Genomic DNA, 24,577 nt, shown 5'->3' with positions numbered 1-24,577 from the left:
TCTATTAAATACCACTGGCAACTAGTCAAACTTGAAATTTAGCATAATACATTTTTCCTTCCTTCAAAAAAATGTTCATAATGTTTGTAGACTGGCGGCGCCTAAATATTATTTCTATTGATTAAATCTTTTTATTTCTCTTACTTAAATCTAAAATTCGCAAGGGTATACAATAGTTGGGTGTTTTTCTTGTTTAGATTTTCTTATTTGTATTGACGACCACTGGAATTCTGAACTCTTTACGAAAACAAATGAAATAAAGAATGTCCAGTCTGTTTATTGGCCTTGTTAAGTGTTAGCTTATAGATAGAATAAAGACAACTATCAGCTGATGGTGCTAATGAGTAGAAAACTCGCCACTTCGGGGCTTAAGTTATTTTCGCAAAACAGATTTACTGCATAAGCAAGTATTGATACCAGATTGCTTTTTATCGGCCATATCAAGTGGAAGCCTTAGTCAGATACAACTATCAGCTAATGGTGTTATAAAACTCATCACTTTGCTTGGCGCAATAAAAGGAAATGAAGAAAAAAAAAATCAAATTAGGTTTTTTTTCGTTTTTGAACCACATTTACATATTCAATGTATGCAAAATCATGTTTTTATTTACCACAAACTACGAGAAGCAAGGCTTTTTGGTCAAAACTATCGACAACTTTGCCATCTTCTTAATCATTCGATATGAAAATGCAAATTGAAATTAAAAACTAAATGAAACCCAAAAACCGGATCAACTAACAAAACACATTCACACAACAAACTCACAGTATAAACTGGGCACGTAAATGTGGAAAAACATTCATTAGCTGGGGGTTCGTATTGTAGGGCCCAGTCGGAACCTATTGAATAGGTTATTTATATCACCCCCAAATGGCACATGTGAAATAAAATAATTTTGGCATTTATTGTGCCCTAGCTGCCGTGAGGGCTCCGCACGCGTCCACGTCCGCATTCGCGTCAATTTTTTTCCCCTATCGCTGTGTTTTTTTCTCGGACTACGCAGCGCTTCATTTGGCATGCCAATCAGCTACCGTTGCCACAGTCAGTACCGCATTTATTGGCAGCTCAATTCCCTACTCACAACAGACCAAGAGCCTGGGAAAGCGGGAAGTCAAATGAAGACCAAAGTGTTGAACAGAAACAGAGCATTTGATGGAAGCGGAAGTTGACTGTTCGCTCTCCGCTTTTGGGAGGCTTTTTGGGGGCTCACGCTTTTTGGCATTCTGCACGACATCAGAGAAACATATGAGATGCGACTCTCTATTGTTCAGAAATGAAGCATTCATACATATATGAAGCACATATGTATTTTTTTTGCTGCAATAATGCATGGCTCGTGTTTGGATCTGATACCTTTTTTGCATTTGTAATGCGATTGTCGGTGCAAAATAAAAGATTGGAGATGAGAGGTGAAGAAACAGATGTGAATATATGTATGTGTGGGAGACAAAACAAGTGAGGAAGTTATTTGTAAGCGGCTTGAATACCATGACACATCAAAAATGCAATAAATAACAATAATTACCAGAAATGAACATTAAATTGACTAAGAAATTTACAATAGGTAAGGTATGAAGATCAACTCGATTTGAACTCTGGTGAAAGATAAGATATTTAAGGCTTCGATTTGTCTGCGTATCCAATATTACCTTTCTTAACATCCCTAAAGATAGTCTATACCATTTAATACTGCTTGACCACCGTTATGAGTAAAAGAAAGTACTTTTCCTTTGACTGTGTCTTTGTAGATAAACATCGCAATCATCTTTTAAATATAGATATAATGCACTTTGAGGCTCTTTTCGTACGTTTAAATGTTTCCATGAATTGACTTAAATATGATTAAGTGCCTAAAGCTTTAAATGTCTATGTATAGATTTGTCATCACAAAATGATATCTTCAAAGCTATTAACGTTAATGTTGTACATTAAAGACTTTGACTTAATTTGCGTTTTGCCCTTTACCCAGTTTTATTTTTTTTTTTTTTTTTTGACTTTGCCGTTTTGCTAAATGAGAATGTTGGTAGTTTTACATAAAGTAAGCGAAACGCAGACGAGATAACATTATTTTAAGCTAAAATCCGCTATGGCCAATTAGATGGCTCTCACGCCAAAGTCGACTACAGTCCAATGTGGTCAAGACCGCTTGCCGCCAGGCACGACAGGGGCAGACCCTCCAGCAAAAGCTGAATGAATATGAAATGGCTATCGTCAAAAGCGCACAGTCATTAACGAAAAGGTGCAAAGTCTAAATGCGGTGGACGTAGTAAGATAGGTAGTTAGCTCAGATGTTTGCTTGTGAGGTCATCAATGCTGCATTTCCAGGTGCTCGTACACTGAACTTTTTAACTGCTATGAAATCATCTCATAAATCTTTTGACTATTCTTAAACAGAGGAGCAAAACAAACTCGAGCTGGTAATTAAAACTTGAAACATTTGTTTAAATTGAAATTTATGTTCTGGTCGCAATTAAATGCTATTTTTTCTGACCAAAAATGAAAACACAAATCTCTGTCTGACGCCCACCTGTTTTGCCAAGATCTGATTGTGAGCCAAGAATAGAAATAAAAGCAAACAAGAAAACACATCTTAAACTAAGAAGCAAAAAATATGTCGCTCAACTCTTTCGACCGGGTCAAAGGTCTTACTCTTGGTCTTGGTCTTTGTGGCTTCTGGATTAAATTGACCCTCATCGGGCCATTGTCGCCGGAAGTTGCTGTCTGCATTTGGAGAAAGAGAGGCGCCTTCTTCCAAATTCTTGCCAATTGTTTAAACTTTCATGCAGAAACAAACAAACAAGCAAATTTAAAAACAACAACACTAACGTTGAGCGATTTAAAAGTGTTGCCAAAATGTATTTGCCTCCCACACGGTTGTGTACACTGAACACAACACAAAATGCTTTGTCATTTTAATGAGGCGATTGCTATCGTTCAACCTAATAAAACATAATAAAAACTGAAACTAATTCGGAACAGTCCAAAATCTCAGCCCACCCCGAAATCGATGTGCTCATGCAGATGCAATCTCCACTGGCTGGAAAACCCACAATCAGCCATTCCATATGAATAATGGAAAAATTTTGAAAGGAAAAAAATTATAACAACAAATGTTTGGTTTCGCTGTGAATACGCTTTTTCATACACATATTAATTCAAAACAAGAAATTTTATTGTTATTATTTATTTTTGTTTTGATTTGGGTTTTTCATCTGGCTCGTTGACCTAGAGGTTAAAACACAGTGGAACAAAAATTGTATGATACCACACAACTTAAACAACATAAAGTTTATTTTCAAGGCATGACTCAGAGCTTAAGAACTGGAAATTTATATGGATAATCTTAAATTAGTTAGTACAACTTTTCCTTTTTTATGTTAAGTCCACTAACTTTAGTAGTCAATCATCGTCATCGTCAATTTCAAATCGTACAATCAACATGTTCATCTATAGACAAATTAGTTAAAAATTACTGACTGTTTTTAGTCATTCCCTAACCACGGTGCATTTTTATAGTTATGATTGCTCAAGTGGTCATGGGTCATTTCAAATCGTTGTCCATACAGGGCACAATCATTTTTCTTTTTTGTTTTGTTGCTATAAGTATTTTCTCATTTTTCACGTTTTGTTTGGCTTTAGGTTTTTTTCAGCTTTCTTTTTGTATAGTATAAACAAAAAAAGCAGCGTCAATTAGAAGCAAACAAAAAAACCAAAAATAATATCCAAAAATCTACCGTTTAACATAAATAAAAGAAACAGACAGCAAAGCGGAAAAACTCCAACGAGGCGTGGTAAAATTGGGCAAATTGAAAAAAATAAATTCATAATTATTTGAAAAAGAATTTTAAGAGGCAAATTCTGTCAGACACATTGACAGCGTTATTCACAATTAGGCATTAATCAAATTGGCGGAAATATCCATCAGTGAGAATGATAGAGAAGCAACAACACATTATTACTCATACGCCACATTTGCCACAGCTTGCCACAGTTCGCAGTGGAAGCAGCAGCAGAACTACCTGAGGTTGAATTGAAGCCGAGCAGCTGAGTGTGGCACGTGTCGTGCGCTTAACCACAAAATGTTGCATGTTTTTACCCAACCACTGCAGCAGTAAATTCAATTGCCGCCACATGACAATGCAATAAAACAACGGCCTCTGGAGTCAAATGTGCAACCACACGCAAACAGCTGACTGAATGGGTAATGGGTCGAGTTTGGGACATGCATTTCGGTTGTCGTTCAGCCTTGACTTTGCGATTCAGGTTTTTTGTTATTTCTTTTTTCTTGTGTTTTTCTTTATTTCATTTACTCGTTCACATTTACGAATTCAATTCAAACGATGTGAAAAACAGTGGAAACCACATCGATTACATTGGCATCGCTGTGGCTTGGTTGTCTCTGGTTGGCGTTTCAATTTGGAATGTGTCATATGTGTTCATTTGTTCATATCCTCGTGTGCGTCGGTGTCACTTTCCAAACAATATCATCCCACTGAGCTGCAGTGTTTGCAATTTGATTGGCATAGAGAAGGGTCAGAAAGTGTGGGACCATGCATAATTGCCGTCGGTTTTCATTTCCGCAAGCCGTTTGTAACATTCTTCACTGGGATCATCATCGCCTTTGTCTTTTAATATGATCGAGTTATCCTTTTACCCTGTTTGGCAAAATATACTTCTACATTACAATTATATAAAATATTCACAATTTTTTTATTAAAAAATAAAAAATGTGTTATCTAAGAAAGTTTTGTCAATAAATTCGCATTTACTCTCTGGCGTAAATCAGATTTTCATCTTCAAAATACCCGAATTTGTGCTGCTTTAGTTTAAGTTTTCGTTAGGAAAGAGTTTTTAGGAAGCAGCTGCTGAAGCTGACGTTGACGACGCTTGGCAGGCGAAAAATTCCATGAAGCATAAAGCAAAAACCCGGCAAAGGGAAAGCCCCAGTTCTATTTTCATTGTGTGAATGCACGAACGAGGCAAAAGGACGATGGGAGAATGCAGAGGCATCTGGTAGCCCTGTGGCTGGCGGTTAACCCTAAGTGTTGTCGTCCCCCCGCATCTCTCTCTTCACGTTCTCTTTGTCTCTGTCACTTTTGCAGAGTAGAAACTTTGTAATTTTCAACAGCACCGAGTGACTTGTTTAGTCTTTTCGCCTTACCACATGTGTTCCACCGAACAGCTGCATGCACTTGCAGCAACATCAAGCTTAAATGGTACAGCTTTAAATGCTTCTAAAGAAAACGACCTACAAGTTCATATAATACAAAGACAGCGAAGATCGAATTTAAGTTGAACCAATTAAAATCCAATCAAAGCAGAAAATATCAAGGCTTTCATTCTCATTTTAACTGACTAGAGAAAAATTTTAAAGTGGAAATAAAGTATTGCATAATTTAAAAAATCCGAACCAATTAATTACCTATGCATATTATGGACCCGCTCGACACTTTGGACCATCAGTTGGATAAGAACTTAAACAAATAATATTAATACGATAATTCCATACTCCATAAAAAGCTCTTTTTGTTTTCCAATTTTAAATGATTATAAAATATTTTTTATTTAACGATAATTAATTACAAGCACAACATGTACTTTGCATGCAAAATGTACTCAAAGTTGTTTCATTTATACATATTTGTTTTTTTAGTCAATTGTTTTGACGTTTTTTTTTTTGTTTACTCGTCAAAGGCATACAACGCTTTAGTGACGAGCTTAATCATTTGTGTGAATTGCCTGATAAAGCGATATTGATCTCGTTTATATGTATAACATGTTTTCTTTTAGGGCCATATTATGTTGTTCTATCTGGTTATTATTATTTTTTTTCTTTTTATTTTTGGTTTAGCTGCTGCTTTTTCACGTAGCTTTGAGCTGGACTAATATTTGCTTAGCTGTGTTCAAGTTTTGAGATCTGCTCACTTTTGTGCAAACAACCAAATCAAACAACAGTTTGAGAGTCACAACATATTGTTAAACCTCTCAGTTCACAGAGCACCCCCTTCACCAACCGCCCCTCCTACACACATACAATAGCAATCGACATTTTCTGTTTGGTGTTTTCTTTTTCCATTTTGCTTCTTTTTTTGTGGTTTCTTCTGGTTGGCCCAGGGCCAAAAAGTGCAGGAAAAGCGCAGTCAACTGTAGGCAATAACCTCAACTGTCAACAAGGGAAAAGGAGAAAGCGAGCAACCAAGAAAAAAAACTGACACCGGGGTAGAGAGGGAGGAGAGAAAGAGCAAAGCATGTTTCAACCTAGCGGCTAAACTGTTATAAATTCAATATTATTTCAAAAGCAACCAAGATTTTGTTTATAAACCCTTTGCCTCTGACCCACTTGGCTGCCACCACCATCGGCTAGCCCCTTTCGTCTCACCGACCTGCTCTGGTTAATAAATATTTGAGCGTATGGGTAAAAATGTATAACCATGCGGAAATAAATTGTTAGTTGTGGTTTGCTTTTAAAAACAGAAATGGCTGACGACACAAGTTGATGGCTAAATTTAACTGAATTCTCTGAACTAATGCACCAACAAAATTTCGCCAGATGGCAATGCAAAAAGGTTGACAGCAACAAATTGCATTCAAATTCAATTTGGGACTTGGTCAAAACAAAGAAAAGCTAACTTTGTACTATTTAATTTTTGTGGCCAATGAATTTTAAATTGGAATAGTTTGACCTTGCACAATATTTCAACAAGTTCAGGAAGTACTTTTAAATTGTTTCCCTCCCCCCCATGCACATACTTATCTCTAAATAGCCTATAATTATTAAATTTAATAACTTTATAGCAATTCGTTCTCAAAAGTTATAAATCATTTAACCAGAAGAACGTTCTTTTTAAAATTCGCTGAAATATTATCTACAGTTCATATTAAACCTCTTTTCGTTTGGTTTACAAGAAATCTATTTATTTATTGGTTATAAATATTATTGGAGTAAACTTCCTTTCCAACATAAATTTCGGCAAAATACCTTTAATTTATTTATTTATTTTTCCAATTCTGTGAATCATTTGGTAAATCTTTACATTAACATTAGTGTTTTTCTTCGAACTTGCCTGCTCCCCTTCAGTACACAGGCCAGTGATTTCTACGAAATCTGATGGATACGTTTTGAATAGTTTATATATAATAGAAGAGCATGCCATGAAATTATTAAAAAAAGCTTTTCAAAGACCACTTTAATTTCATGATGATTTTGTGCCCTGAAAATCAAATAAAATAATAATAATAATTTTATCTAAGCTGAGAGCAGACAGCAATTGATAAACAGATTGGGTAGAAAAAACATTACAAAGTTCTCCCAACAAACAACTTTTTAACTTTTTGTTGGGGTTGGTGCTGGTTGATTTTGTATTTTTGTTGTTTTTTTTTTTTTTTTGCTTTTGCTTGCTCTGCAACAATATTTTGAAACGTGTCATGGAATATTCCGTGAGGGAAATGAAACAAACTCCTGTCTCCAGTCTTTAGTGAGGAGGATGAGTTAAAAGCTGACAAGCAACTAACAAACCACTTCATGCCTCTTGCCTTGGCCTCTGTCTGCACGAGTTCAAATATTGTCAGGCTGATTGGCCCCAACTTTTGCATATACAGTACTAATACACACACATAAATGGAGACATAGGTAGAAAGCTACTATAGAATATACGTATATATGTGGGGATCTGTGCATTGGTTTGCTTCTATTTCAGCTGTGACGTCAGTTGAATAAACATCAGACAGTCGGACGGGAGCTTGAGAACACTGCTGGCCCTGCTACTAGCTGGTTAACAACAACTGTCAACGCGATAAGTAGGTATAAGGCAGGCAGGCAGGCTGCCAGGCTGGCGGCATATTTATGAGGCTATTTGTACGAGAAATCTCTACCATAGTACATACAGAACACATAAAAAGGCAAATCCCTAAGCTGCGTGAGAACGCTAATACTGATGGCCCGGTTGAGGCAAGGCGCAGTGAGAGGCAGTGAGAGTGAAAGATCTTTCCAAAAACTTTGAAATACATTTTTCATAGGTAGTTTAGAGATGAATTTCGAGAAAAACAAAATTGTGGAGTCAGGCTAGTCGGGTAATTGCCATTTGTTTAAGGGCAAATATATTAAATCATGTTGATGGTTTGTTGATAAGCCCAGGCCCAGGAGCTAAAACTGTTATCAGTTGTTCAGTAAGCCATATATTTGCATATTATATAAATATGTACATACATATATACTTTGAAAATGGCCTGACCGACTGAGTTGCCGCCATCCGCAACCCCATCCGCATCCCCTATCCGCATTATCTCAATATCTGCAATTCAATTTTACTCGTGTTTTTCGTGCGAATAACAAAACACTTAACATGAAAACACATATATCGATATATCTGTCTATGTACATACAAGCACATATTGGAATATATATCAGGTTGATTATACATTATATATGGTATTGTGGGTAGTCTTCACTCAAGGGTGCAGCAGAGTCAATGCACTCTTTTGCTCACCTCAAGTTCACTTGCAAATCGATCATTTAGATTTATGATAGATTGCTGATCCAAGCCTCAACTTCCGTGAGGTTCATTGACATGTTTCTGTTTTGAGAGATTTTTACTATTATGATTGGGAAAACTAGGTGCCTCTACGTGTGTGTCAGACTTGTGGTTTAAAAATTGATTTCCTCTTGCCTAATCGACCAATTTGTTTAAAATGACAGCCAGCCAAGAAGGCGATGTCTCGTCCACCCACATTCACATTTTAAGATTCTTCTCTTTTCTTTTCAGATACATATAATAGATTTCAAACAACAAAATATATATGTATATGCATTCAAACGTCGCGTCGGTCAGACAGGTAGACCAACCGTCAAACTGTCCAAATTCGTTTTCAGTATATAAATTTAATTTTATTTCGAAATCTGTGCCAAGCATTCAAATGCTGTTCTAATGACATTTGCCATTCAATTTGCCCGACCTCTCTATCTCAATCATTTGGTTTTCTGTATCTGTTTTAATATTCTTTAAATTTGTATTTAATTATGCAGAAATTTGAAATTAATGTCGTCGTATTTGACACCACGGAAGCAAGTTGACATTTAAGGCAAATGTGAAAAAACAAACAGCAAAAGTCAAACACACTGGAAATAAAATATGAATATAAAATGGATTGTGTTAACTAATAGCGGGTTTATTTTTAGCCAATGAAATTTATAGTATTTCTTTTGTTAACTCATTTATTTATCATATACTTGTGTATTGAAAATACAACAATGAATAAACTCTAATGCATGATAGTTCCAGTTCTTTTCATTTGTGAAACCATTAAAAAATTATTCTTGATTTAAAACCTGCAAATTATTCATTAACTAAGTTACTTGCTCCCATTAAGAATCTATAGACAATAACTGTGCAATTGTTGCATATTTTATAAGTTACATTTTTAATTAAGAATGCATATTTTGCTGTGATCATGTCGGCCTAATAATTAATCGATGTATTGCTATTTTATTCCATGCCTCCAAGGTTCACTTAAAATAGAGAAATAATTCTTTCGAGTTCTTTAAAATAAATGTATATGATTGTGAATTTAAATATTTATTGTCTTCCGTCCAGACCGTCTGTCTGGCCTTCAAAAACTTTGAGATATCGGCAACTATTATACCAAATATAGAAGAGTATATAATATGTGAATGTTGCAAAAAGAAATTGAGTTTTTTACTTTGAAGGTAAGGTATACCAAAGTCGACCCGAAGTCTTGCCTATTTTATTTGTTAATCGATTTGAACAGATGTTTATTAGACAAAAGTACAATCGTTTACAAGGTATCGCCGCACAAAGAATAAATGACATATGGGCTAAAAGTTCTCCATTTTTGCTGATTAAACAGTATGCAATACACCTTTAAATACAGGCCTAGAGCAATAACAAACTTTTTCAGACCTGCTCTAACATACATATAATTCTTAAACTTCGGACATCCGACTCTTGGCTTAGAGTTTTCACCATTTCCACACTCATTTGGCCTTAATCTTTTCCACCGTAAAAAGATCAAACGAAGCCGTGCTCCTGCAGCAGTAACGCTCCTTGGAGTTGGCTACCATTTTAGTCCATGGTACGCACAATTTTCCACAAAACTTTTCCCCATCTCTCACAAAAAGAAAAAAAAACTCCACTTATAAAATATACAAGGCTCAATCAGCCAGTGTGCCAGCGGTGTGTTTGAATTTCCATGTTCATTCGAAAAAAAGACGGGGAAAAAATAACAAGAGTCTCATAAAAATGCAAATTTAATCTCTGATTTTATTTCACATTTTTCTTTTAAAAATATATATGTATGTAGCTATATACGAGAATTTTTTATGTATGCAGATATATTAAATAAAACTGAAAACAAAAAAAAAAAAAAACACAAGAGCAACATGATATACCTACTATACACTTGCATGTGCTTTTTCTGACAATTTCGCATCACAATTGGCAAATATACAAAGTATTCACTTTTTTCTTTGCACTAACGGGCGTTTGCCAAATGTCAGAGGCCTTGCATTCCAGATCTAAACCAAAAAAATAATAAAAAAAAGACCTAAAAAATAATAATAAAATATAAGAGAACAAAAAACGCATTTGAGTATCTATATAAAAACCAGATGTTGGACTGAAACTTGGTTTTCGAGTGAATCATAAAATAAATAAATAAGTGCGACAGTGCATCCGCTAGGTATTTTTCCTCGGTCTAGAGGTATCATTTTTTGTTTGCCCACATTTTTCTGCAGAAATATGTGGCAAACAGTTGGAGAGACAGTCAAAACACAGAGAGAAGATTCCGCAGTGCCGCAAAAGTAAAATATTAGCATGCCTAAAAATATGATCGGTCGGTCGGTCGGTTGGTCGCTTGGACGGGCGGTCGGTTGTTTGGGTTATCGGGTCTCCAGATAGCTAACTTTACTTAACGCCTTTTCTAAGGTGGCAGCGATAAGTGAGTCACTTGAAGTAAATTCTGAGGGTGCCAAACGATTAGTCACGCCTCGTAGAGTGGTCACACAATGTGGTTTAGTAGTGGTGCTGGTGGTGGTGGAGCAACCCTCCAAATATGTTTGGCTTACTTCTACTTAAGTAGCCAAACCCGTTGCCGGGTTTTGCGTGTATGGAGAGCTTGGCACCAATCACCACCAACTCATCAAGTTTCGTCCGCCATATTTGGCTTAGCCCCCCTTCCTCCCACCACTCTCTGGACTTACTCTTTCGCTCCTCTCTCCTCTGGTTGGCCTGTCAATGTGACAATCAAATCCATTATACAATCGACTACTACTCATAGCCATTCTTTTAATTTTGAAGTCAAACACGCGTTTGCCTCTCATAGACAAAATTGAAGAAATATTTATCTTATTGTATATATATTTCTTTTTTTTATGGTAAATGAATCAATTAAGGGAAATGTTCAACTTGTGCTGGCCATTAAATAAAGTAAAGTAGAGTAGAATGAAAGAGTGTGCGTGCTGATGTTCTTAAGAATCTCGTGTCGGTAAAAATGAAAAGAGTTGAAAGACAACCGTTTAGAGAGGCGCACGAAGAGTTCAATTTAATTGATATGTTTACATATCGCGCACATTTTTAATCGGCAACAAGCTAGACACTTAGTTAAAGGAAAATTTCTTAAGAAATTTTACAAAAGTATTTACATAGCAAATGAATGCGTTTTTATATATATGTATATATTGTTTATATAAGTATTATTATATAAGTATGTTTAGATGTCAAAAAAAAACTATTTCGCGAATCTCATCCAACTTACTCATCATCGTCTTGCCCGTGTATATATACATACCTACAAATCCTTTTGATAAATCCTTGAACACATCTCGCTAAACGTATATACATATATACATACATGCAGAAATCTCTTTAGATTTTGGTTAACCGCACAAAACCAGCTTCATAGATACACCTACATACATATACATACATGTGCGAATATCTTTAAATTTAATTCCATTCCCCCCAGGGTAGCAAAATTAAGAAGTCACCAGAATTGAAATGTTCTTTTAAGACACAAATTCTTTTATTTTTGAATAGCTTTTTTTGTGATTTTTTTTTTTTTTTGTAGTTGTTTTTGGTTTGTTTCTCTTTTTTTTTGTATTTGAAGTTAGAAGTTTGTGGGAGTTTTTTTTAGGTTTGTGTGATTTGTAGTTTCTGTATTTGTAATTTGGTGTTTGTTTTTGTTTTTTCTTTCATTAGGCTAATTTGTCACATTGAATTTGTTTGTGTTGTAACATTTAAATGTAATAGTAAAGCGAATGACAAGTTAAATTAATTGAAAAAATATCACTATATATACATATAAATATATATATATAACAGGTAGATATACATAAACTATTAATACATGCTCAAGTTATATATTTAATGCTTAATGCAATTCGATATAACTAATACATAATCTTTCGTTTGTTCTTTTATACCTTTTTTCATTTCTTTCTTTTCTTTTCGTTTTGCTCGACATCACAATAATTGGATTTTCTTTTTGTTTTTTCCTTTTCTTAATTTTATCAGCACACACAATGTACACATCGAGATATATATATATATAGATATAGTATCCAGGTATATATACATACATATATATAATATAGTATATAAAATATAAATTTATTTAGAAATATTTTTTTTTTGTATAAATTCGAGGTTTGTTTTGTGTGTGTGTGTGTGTGTTAGATAGATAAATGATAAGTGACTAAGGGTAGATTCAAGTAGGATGGGAAGTCAACTTAAGTATGAACTATAAAGCTTTTACTGGCCAAGTCTAGAGTCAATTTTCTAGATATATCTTTATAAAATACATCACAAAATCAAATGCCAGGGCCATTAAAGAGACCAACGATTTATAAATTATACATGAGGTTTGACATATAACTGCTCCATATTTTTACCTCTCCAACACCCGAGACAGAGAGTCTCGCTTTCTGTATTTTTTTCCCTCACGCTTTTCGTCTCTTTCTTTTAAATTAAAACTAATGAGGTATTTAACTGCACGCAATGCTTGAAATTCTAATGGACAGATAGAGGAAGAAAATGGAAAAAAAAAAAGAAAAAGCAAATTGACTTTAATGGTTCGTAGAAATAGAAACAGACATTCGCTCCCGTTCATTGAATCTAACTGACAGCAAATCATCATCTAATGGCAATTGCAATTGCATAGACCGAAACAAAAGTTTTCAATATGAAAACTAAGGGTTGCAAAATAGTATAGTTTGAGAAGCACTAGGTGCCGAAATAGAAACTATACTCTATGGTTTTCGATTACCGCTACAACTAATACTTCTACTACTACGACTACTACTAATAGTTACAGATACACTTGCATCTGTCTCTCTATTCATATGCTTTGCACATTTACTTAAATAACTTATGAATGTTTAGCATTTCTTTAGTTTGTTTTTGTTTTTTTTTTCTTTTACATTTTTTTTTTATGTTTACCCAGAATGTTTCATGTGTTTTTTGTTTGTTGTATTTGTTTTGTTTTGTTTTTTTTTTTTGAGTTAAAGCTTTTCGTGTTTAAAATTAAAAATAAATTAGAGTTAGTTAATTTAGTGTTCTGTCTTTAAAATGTATGTATGTATCTCTCTAAATATGTTTCATATGCTTTGTTTTGTTATTAGGTACTCAAATTGGCTTGGTTGGTTCCAGTTGGTTTCAAGTTTACAGTTTTTGATATTTGTTACACTTGTAATTTGACTTATTACTATGTGTAGGTACTTTTTGTTCAGTGATTCTCAAACTTGTAGTTTGACAAGCACTTGCTTTTCCTCTGTTTGTTTTGTATATGTGTGTGTTTTTTTGTTTTTGGCATGAGAAGCTTCTAGGACAGCAATAAGAACTTACTTAATTTTTACAATACTGTTTTTTTTTTTGTTTTATATAGAATTCTTCAGCAAGCTAATTAAAAGAAGCATTTAAACTATGCTCATTCGTTTACTTAGACCTCTGTGGGTAAACCCTGGGCGCAGCTGGACTGCAATTTCTTTGAACCGCGAAAGAACATATCAAAGAGTCCAAGACTACGTTTTGTCGGATACTTGGGTATGCTGCTGGTATCGATGGGTATATGTTCGACTATGGTGATGCCACGTTGAAGTTTTGGACGTGCCGCTCTTACCGGCTGCTGTGGCGGTGGAGACGGTGGTGGCTCGTCTGCCTCACCTGACGATGATTTGACTGTGGCACCAAAATTAATGATGGTGCTGCAGCTACTATTGGGCCTTAGGGTAAGCATCGTATGCACCGGAGCTGGCTGACATTGGCTTACCAGAGAGCTCTGTGGCGTGAGATAGCGACAACTGTTGCTGCTGTACTGCGATAATTTGCTGCTATTCCTTTGCAACTGAGACGCTGCTGTGCCAGTTCCTCCTCCACTGTTGCCATTTGTCTTCACACTGCTGCTGCAATGACGCTGAAGGCTTCCGGACGATTCCAGGCCAAAGAGACGCTTAACGCCGCGACGAACACGCTTGTTGCGGTAGGCAAAGATGAATGGCGAACTGAGATTGGCCAGCAGAATCATGAATATGGCCAATTGGGTTGAGCCACTGAAATTGGCAGCCATTAGGCGGGACTGCAGCAATACTAATAGTCCAAATGGCAGGTAGGAGACCACAAACATAACCACCACCAAAATACTAATACGGGCTGCACGTGATTCCTCGCGGTATTTGAACAATGAACTTGCATTACTCAGGCGATGACGCAGTGAACTCATATAGCTGAGAGCCTTGGGCGAGGCGTGAATGGCGGGAATTTGCAGTTGCTGCTGCTGTTGCTGCTGACGTGGGGAACTAAAATGAGGATGTTGCTGACGTTGGTTTTGATGCTGATTTTGTTGATGCTGCTGCTGTTGATGTTGCTGCTGCTGATGCTGGGCATGTCCCAGCAAATTCGGCGACCCGCATTCCTCGCTCACAGAATTCTCACGCATCTCTGTGAACTTATGCAGATTTGGTGAGCTATGCACTTGCCTAATGCCCTGCAGGCGATTCGTTTCGCGCAAATCCTGCGATGATGTACCCAGCAATGGCAATTGGCGAGCGGAATAATTTCGCTTTATCTCACCGCTGGCTGTCTGCAGTGTTAGCAAAATATTTTGATTGCGATCGGATAGCGAATGTTCGTGCTCTAAGACCGGCGGCATTAGTTGTATTGCATCGGCGGATGCCTCAGAGCCGCCATCATCGGAAATTGTGGGCAATAAAACTTTAGCTGCCGAATCACGACGCAGACAACTTGGCGAGCTGCGCTGTATATTCCGCTGATCAATTTGCATTTGAAGACCACCACCACCACCGCTACCGCCGCCATGCGAACTGGCCGAGGATATGGAATGTCGATGCACACAAAGACTGTTGGAATATTGATTGCCATGTGCTGCCTGATGACTGCCACTGCCACCGCCAGTTAGATTCAGAGCACTCTGCAACAAGGGTGATGAGCCATTTTGACGCATACGCAATCCATTGCCACGGGCCTCACTAAAAATGCGCCAATACATGCCACAGACAAATCCAAATGGTAGCAATATGATTACTATAAAATAGATGCAAGCATAAACGACGCCAAAAATGCTATTCGTGCTCGTGATATTAAAGTAGGTTGCTGCCAAAAGTCTCTGTTTGCTCAGCAAGGAATCAGCCTCAAAATCCAATACACGAAACGCGGAGAGGGCGCCAAATAGTATACCCACAGCCCAGGTTAAAGCGATGAATATCCAAGTTTTCAATCCCGAAATGCGAGTATGATAGCGCAAGGGATCGGTTACAGCACACCAGGTATCACCCACCACCAGAAGCACAGCCAGAGCACCCAAAGCTGCTGTCATATCAATGGACCAGCAACGCAATTCCACAGGGGGCACTAGAATCTCTGGTTCAACAGTCTCACTTAGATTATTATCCTCCTCTTGGGTCTCCATTTCGGTGATGACAATGCCGCCATCGCCATGCTCATCGATGGTCAGCTTGCGGCAAGAGTTGCCTTTGCATTTGAATAATGTTTCAATGGTTTCATTGGCGCTATTGTTCTTCTGCACCAGAATGCCATCTTGTTCGACAATGTGACCATGTCGACGCACTGTGACCTGATGATTACCCGGCTTGGAATATATCTCAATGGTCTCGGTGTCGAGTCCAATTCCCGATGATTCAGCATTTAGAGTCTTAACGCCACTCAGAAAGAGAGTCGGCGCCAAGATGCAGCAACCAATTAGATTGATGGCTAGCAAATTGATGGTAAAACGATTTGCAGTGGTACGTAGACCCGGTGTGATCCAGAAGGCACATAGGGCCAACAAATTGATGAGAAAAGAGATGAGCAGCAGGGCCAATATAAGAAAATCTATGGCCATTTCTTTATAATATTTCTTTCGATAACACGCACATCACTATACAGTTTGAGAGTCTCACATGGGACACATAAAGATTTCACTTCTCTTCTCTTACAACATTTATATCCAATTCTGTGGTTTTATTTTTCTTTTTCTTGTTTTTGGTTTGTTTCTTGCGAACGCTTGCTAATTTACACGTGAAGTTCGTCGTCGTTTGATTTCTTGTTTTTTATTTATTTTGTGGAGTTTGTACAGAGTTTCTCAAAAAAAAATGTATATATGCAGTTTCTTTTTTTTTCCACCGAATGTTTATTTTGTTTTTCAAATTATTTGTTTGGTTTTTTATAGTTTTTGTTTTTTTTATTTTTTAGTTTGTTGTATTTTTCGCGACCCGCTAACAACTCAACGAGCACGATCTTCACAACGAAGCGTTCCAAGCACAACTGTCGTATACGCTGGCCGAGACTCGCCCTCAAATATAAGCGAGAGCAACCAGTTGCTGATGTTGCCGTTGTCGTTGTCGCGGTTTCTGTTGCCGTTGCGAGAGTGCGAGCAATCTGAGCATGGTGAGAGCGCTGAGAGCAATGGAGAGCATTAATAAATGTATCTGAGATTTGTAGTTCCCACGCTCCGACTTTGAATTTTGTTGTTTAATGTTTTTTTTTTTTCTCCTTTCTTATGCTTTGTTGCAAGCAACTTTATGTTGCTTCTTTATCAGAGTTGTTGTTGGTGCTGATGCTGCTGCTGTTGTTACTATTATTGCTGTTGTAGCTGTTGCTTCTGTTGTCCTAGTTCAGTGCAAAAAAAAATTATACAATATTTTTGCTTCACTCTTGCTCCGATTTGATTACATCATAATGTTGCTACTGCTGCTGCCGCTGTTCCAATTTTCCAAGCTTCATTTTCTTTAGTCTGGTTCTCTCTACATGCAATGGCCACGCTCTATTTTTCTTGTGGCCATAAAAATTGCATTTTTATTCCTCGTCCATATAAAATAAACAATTTTCTGTATGTACAGCCAGCTGATGAAATTCACACTGTGTGGTAAAATAAAAAAAAGAAAGATAAGATTTGTTATTGTTGATGTTACTGCTGCTATTTTGATGGTGAAATTAAATACAAATAAATAATGGGAATTCAATCTTTTAGCTGGACCATTACACATGACTCAGTAATTGAATTGGCGGCACGCTTTTTTTTCTGGCTTATCCATAAGCATATAAATATAAATGTATATATTGTCTTATCGGTCTAGCTGATAAGCTGAATTAGCCAATAGCCAGTGGTCTGTCCTAACTATTATTGTAGCTGTACAGATTGCCTTATAACAATCTGCACGCAAAGTTCACATGTAACTCGCTACGCATTTGAAACACGCCCCTTTAAAGTCAGACAGAGAAGATACACTCAGTGGGTAATGAACAGCTGATCAGGCGCTTACAACATGACTAGATATGAGCTCATAGTTATTTGGAAAACTTTGCCAAATTATATGAGCTGTATGACTTTTGACTCGCGACAAGATCAACGCGCGTCGACATCGTCATCGTCGTGATCTCCATTATTCCAATCATCATTTAGAGAGCATTGAACACGCGAGAGGCGTCTGGAGAAAAAAATGAATAAATAAATCAAGAAAAAGTTGTCTTGACTCATTTGTACCCTCACCATACAAAGTATTCAAATTTGTCAAGAAATCCCGCATTTTTCTTATTAATTTTAATATTCCAAAGTACATATAACAATAGTAACCAATTAAGAGAACTGGTTTTTAAGAAAATCTATCTGAAAATTATATCAATTTACTAATGGATAAACATCTTCAATTTTTTACTAAACTTATTTATAAATAATTTATTACTTAGTTATTCTTGAACCTAAGAAAATAGCACTGTAACTAAAACTTGTCTTGGCTAACCTAGTTTTATTTTTGGTAAGAGTATAGACACTTCGGTCGAGTTCTCATTGACCTGCATATACTTCGGTGTTGGCAGTGTAGCTCAATTTGCATGCCCTAGTTAAATGTCTATATATAACAATCGGGTCTATAAATGTAAGATCATTTTTGTATTAAATGTTGCCAAAATATAAATATTTTGCTCTTTAATGCTTTCGATAACAAACAAGTTTAAAATAGGTTCTTAATTTAGCTCCATTAAACGATCGCATATGTCAATATTTAAATAGAGACTAAACTCGTATTTGTTTTAAGAGTATTTGAACAAAGATTTTTGTCTAGGCATTATGATAATAATATATGGCATGACGAGATACTTTGTATACAATGTATGGCAAATTTAAGGGGTGTGACTTTCACTGATTTGCCCGCCCGCTTGTCTACTTTAATATGCAAAGCTGAAGGCAAGCAATCGGATGACAACAAATCTTATCTCGGCGATTGCCTTAAAAATCTAAATCTCAATTGTATTTTTCACATCTTATCAGTTAGTCAGGGTCTAATACAGATATATGTATGTATAAATGTAGTAAATGTATATGTAAACATTGATAGGTTGCACTTGATTAAATATTGTTGGAAATAATTTACGTATTTCAATGAGGAAATCTACACAAGGAAAGGAAAAACTTTGTTACAAGAACGTTCTGTTCCCTTAAAATAAACAATACTTTTTTATTCTGGCAAACGGATATGTATTTATAGTATATATCAACGATATGTTTATCTAACTGGTAGAGCGTGATTTTATTTTTTGTTCTAAACTTTACTCGGAGAATAAGAGAATTCGCTCATTTGCATGAGTTGGCAAAAAAGCAGTTTCGATTCAAGCGAACGCATTCAGATAAACATATGTATCTACATATAGCTTGGGTATGAGTAAACGGAATCTTTGGAACTGGGAGAGAGGAAAAATACCTGACTGAACAAAGTTCAATGAAAGAACATAAATACAACAAAAAAAAAAAAAACAAATGTGAGCTAATGTTATTTTTGTTGTGATTGTTTCTTTTAATTGGCCAACTAGCGAGAGGCTCGTCTGGGAGTCACCAAGCACGTGATCTGGTTTTGAACCATCAATGTAAACAGCATGATGAAAAGTGATTCCCCAAACAGAGCTTAAGACAAAGAAATGACACAACAACAAGAACAACAACAGCAACTACATAGATGGCCAACCAGCCGGTTTTTTACATTGTGACGTCACTTTTTGACGCTCACAAACTCCAAGTGAAATGATCACCAAAAATAAAGTCTTTGTTGCACCCTGAACAGAGTTCAGATTTTACTTGGCACTCACTTGTTGTTGGGCATGGACAAATTAATGCACTTTAAGACTTATAAATCCATAAATAAATTTCATTTAAATGACATTTAACCCATATTTGTTATGCCCACCAAAAACGGGCGTAAGTTCTCCACGAATCCGCCCTCCCAAATATGGTCAGACCCTGACAGTGCCAGAGTGGCATTAATGTATGTATGTATAAAGAATGTGTGCATGTGTATGTCTGAGTGTATAAAAAAATACACGCCTTGATGTCCTTGAGATGGTAATGGTCAGCTTGGCAGACCGATAACACCTTGGTAATGATGATTTTTACATTTTATTTATACGCTTGGAAATGCGGCATATTTATTTTTCCAACCAATTTAATATGCATGGAATTAAATTGTCTTTGGTCCTTAAAACACTTTATATATGTTGCTAGGCCAATTAGCGTTTTATTAGTTATAAATCACGTAAAAATTACTTAAGATAATTATATACGAATTATTTTATTATTCAGTTAAAAGTTAAATAATAATGTTAATTACTTTTAAATTGTTTAAAAAGTTGTCCACTAAAGTGTACGAATAAACTGCAAATGATCCCAAAAAAGATGAATTTTGTAAGTGTATAGAAACTACGCAGCAATACTATAACTTTAATGCCAGTCTGGCCAAAATATGTATGTATGTTGATTGTCATTATCAAAATAATCAATGCGATTCCTATTCAAATAAAATTGTTTAATTGATTTTGTGATATTTACATTTCACACCATTGTCTAAACGCCCATGCATATTTGAACAACCTATTGATATCTATATAGAACACTTTTCCTTTTGTCAATACATACTGCACATGGGCACAAACACACACATACAAACACGTACACTTTGTTTTTTGAAGTTTTAATTGAATTTTGAGCATTTTCCTTCTTGCTCCTATGTCACTTTACCCCTGTTAGAGCTTCTGCGTACTTATTCTGACTTCTTTGTTCTTTAATATTCTATTATTTAGTCGAGTCATCTCATACTGGTTGCAGTCAGATTGAAATTTACTTTACATCTGCATACAATTCGAGGTCGAAGATTACTCAAGCATTTGATGGTTAAGTATCTCCGTTACGTTACGGCATCTGGTTAACTAGTTTCTCAATGCTCAGACTAACTAAAATACATCACTCCCTCAATATCGGATCGAATTAACCACACGCGACTATTTGTTGATTCGATTGTTTAGCATTTGCATATTTAATTTATCTGGCTTTAGTTGTACATATTGGTTTGCAATATTTTTCCACTGTTCAATAGAGGGGAAAAAATGTAAGACAAAAAATAAAAATGGTCAGGAAATACAACGTCACCAGACAGAGAATTGATGACAACCAGACGGCGACGACGACGACAACAACGATGTCGATGAGCATGATGGAGATGATGATGATTTGTTATTGTGCCTGGCTATTGTTGTACTAGAAAGTTAACGAGTTAATGGAAAAGTTTACACTAGAACTAATAAAAACTGGAAATAAAGTGAATGTTTATACACATAAATACCATACACTTTTAGATAAAACCCCATCAATTTTTTTTTATCGCTCTTATCTTTTACATTTTTACTTTAAGATTTTACAATAATACTTTCTTTAAACAATTTAATATTAAATCAGTCTAAATTATTATTTTCTTATTTGTTGGTATCTTTGTTCTAAACGGTTTATTGGTAGACTTTTTCTTTGAGTGTTGGTCAACTGCAGGTGTAAGTTTCCACACTCTCAAACAATAAATTCAATTGTATTCGCACAACCGCAAGAGATGGAAAAACAATCATAAATAAATAAATGTAAATGTAATGTAATATATGGAATTTCATCAATTTTAAAATGTATCACAATATTTCTCATTAAACGAGAAAAAGACGGTATGAAATGCAAACACTGGAACTTCTGGTTAAAGTAGACCACAAACTGGACGCACTTCGATGTCAACCAGACTCTGTTAATAAGTTGTGGCAATATTTGCCTTTTTTTTGCTTTAATGGCTTTGCTTTTTCCTTGGATGCCCATGGATAATATTGCACAAGTGATGGGGATTTTATTCAATTATAAGCGGATAAAAAGGGGGAAGCACCGCACACTGTGGCACACAAAAACATACCAGCATATCAATATAATGGTGAAAAGGAAAAGTTTTTTTTCTGTTGCCCAGAACTAATTAAATTGGATTTATGTTAATGGACAGAGCAAAACCGAGCTTATTTCGTGATTGCCAATCTAGAAATGTTTCTATATATTACAGACAACTGTAATATTGCAATATATTCAGGTAATCTAATCAATACAGCAAAAAGTGTTACACGTAAGCCCTTGAACACACTTATATTTGGTCGATTCGTCACACTAGTGACAGTACGCCCAACTTGGTGGTAGAGAGGTTAGTAGAGGGGTCGCGACTTTAAAGGGGTGTGTCTCGAACTAAAAATCTTTAGGGCTGTCAATTAGCAAATGCTTTGAGCCTTAGAATATTATAAAACCGTCTATTTACTGGTCAGACATACTCAAGTGTGAAATCAATTAACGCCCATTGTAGAGGAAGTTAAATCGTTTTTTTTTGTGTACGAAATGTGCTAGAAAAATATGCCTAATGGCATTATTATTTACCTGATACCCTATATGGACCGAGATTATGAAGAGAGCGACAGCGTAGACTTCTCACCTTAGTTTAATTAATCCAAGCGAAGTTCAATTTTAGTTAGCACAAAATTTTCTAAATATTTGTTGAATGAAATTGAATCAATTTGAAGTTCCTCTTAAAGCCTTGTAGGGTATCCCAATGGTCGGCCACCAAAATTCTATTTCCCTTTGTTTTGCTGATTGTCGTAAAAATATTATTCAAAACAGTCATTAAAAATAAAAAATTAAGGGCGTTAATGAATAATCATGGAAAACGAAAACAAAATGAATCAATATTTTACAATATTTGAAAAACTTTAGTTGATTTAACCTTAGGGTAACTTTAACATTTCATCGAGGTCAACTTATTTTGACCCAGATAAATTCAATACTTGGCAGCATTAATTAATTAACTAATTCTAGTTCCCCAACTCTACTTGCACGACAACGTAATTAGTTACTGAACTTAGTCACAACTGTGAAACTCGAAACTCCACACTGAGTTGCCTCCTCACCTTTTCCTTCAACATTCTCATCTTCTTCCTTAATAACATCTTCGTTATGGTGTTAAAATATTACCAAAGGCATACGACTAGACCACCGTCCATCCACCCATCTATCGATTATTTAATGCAATTGATGATGGATAAGGGTCTTTTGGCATACGATAATTGCATTATATTCTATTACTATAAGGTCTGCCCTTTTCATGCTCTTGCTTTGATTTTATGTAGTAATATTCGAGACTCAAATTAATGCATATACCACGAGTTTTCTATATTGGTTACGAGTTCAATGCACTTGCCTTATGTTTCAGCACCAAGAAATGAGTAAAACAAAAATCAAGTTACAAAAGTATTCCTCGAAATGTTATCGCACAAAGAGCCAAAACAAACAGCAGAAAAAATAGAGGGGGAAATAGAAAGAAAAGGATAGAGTGAAAAGAACCCAGAGACATGTGTCCTGTCTCTCAGGGGGAACTTAATTGAATTGCTCAAAGTTGAATCAAGACCAAGAGCAAACGGCTTGTCAGTTTTGTTTGTCTTATCATGACCCAAATTTTTCTTAGCCAAGGCAAGGTCAATAAACAAAATATAACTAAATGAAAAACTATGCCTAATTTTCACAAAAATTTTTGTTTCTTGCTTGTCTATCCATTTCTATTGACTCTGCCTCTTTTCCTCATTTCCCCAGTGACAGATAGAACGGAAAAATGCATTTATTTTTAGCTGGACAACATGCAAACTGACCTACATCTGCTTTGTCATAATTTATCGAATTTTGTGTTAGAAAATGCTATATCTACCTACAACATTTTTTCTTAAATATTTGTTCGACCTTAGCCTTAGGACCCAGACTCAGTCGTCATTACAATCATGCCTGTCAAAAATTGACAACATTTACACAGAACATAAACAATTTTCATAATGCTGAAATTAAGAAAAGTTATTGAATGATAATTATAAATTCCAATATCACCGATTTGTACCAATTGTATATACATACATAAGGAAACTGTCTACAATACATTAAACTGTCAGAGAGTCCATTTAAAAAACGTCCTTGCATTATGCTACATAGCGGCAATTCACCTTTGCCGCTGTAGATAAAATCCAAAAATTTTCAGCGTGGGCACGTGGCTATGGCCGATGGGTTAATAATATTCACGAAATAAATATGATAGATAAGAAATATTTTACGCTGATTGATGGCTTCTGGAGTGGGGGAAATAATAGATAAGACCTCCTGGTAAGCTTAAGAAAATTCAATCAAATTTCAAAATATTACTTTCAAATTAATCGAATCGATGGAACCTTGAACTGTCGAAAAAAAGCCTTATATTATTTTGAAGTCTCTCAAAATTTGATTTCAAAATCTTTAAATTTAGATGGATTTGATCATGTAAATTGTGTAAATTTACAGAAAATATATCTCTTACTCTCTTCTCGTATCTAACTAAATTATTATGATTTCAGTTTATATACAACTAAAACTTGCGATTTCGTTACTTATCTGCATGCTCTTACTTTACGTTATCTACTCCGTGCTATTTGCTCAGATTTCTACTGACAATGAACGAACGATTTTGGTGTACATGAATGGGAGGTGTGTGTTAGGAGTCTGTGGAAACGATTTGAATTTCGTTTTCTTATCTAATGGCCTGAGTACTGAGTAAACCAATTTCACCATTTATTGCAAAGTCTTTATTATATCACTAAATAGATATTAATCTATACGGGCTTTTGGGTGATTTTCCACCATATAACACAAGGTAAATTAAAAGTATGTGCTCATAACCCACAATTGAACCACAAACCCACAAAAAAATCA

At 35.6% G+C, this 24,577-nt stretch overlaps 1 protein-coding gene across 1 annotated transcript; it reads right to left on the bottom strand.

Moving 5' to 3' along the window:
- Nucleotides 1–13,506: 13,506 nt before the first annotated feature.
- On the bottom strand, nt 13,507–16,608 carry LOC6650185. The gene has a single exon (XM_002073095.4). It carries the CDS (start codon nt 16,367–16,369, stop codon nt 13,952–13,954), a length of 2,418 nt encoding a protein of 805 aa, XP_002073131.1. The 5' UTR covers nt 16,370–16,608; the 3' UTR covers nt 13,507–13,951.
- Between the last annotated feature and the right edge of the window lie 7,969 nt (nt 16,609–24,577).

The sequence above is a fragment of the Drosophila willistoni genome, chromosome 3R, assembly GCF_018902025.1.
Source record: "Drosophila willistoni isolate 14030-0811.24 chromosome 3R, UCI_dwil_1.1, whole genome shotgun sequence".
Lineage (NCBI taxonomy): Eukaryota > Metazoa > Arthropoda > Insecta > Diptera > Drosophilidae > Drosophila > Drosophila willistoni.
Note: the sequence above shows the minus strand (reverse complement) of the source record. Positions and strands in the feature narration are given on the sequence as shown.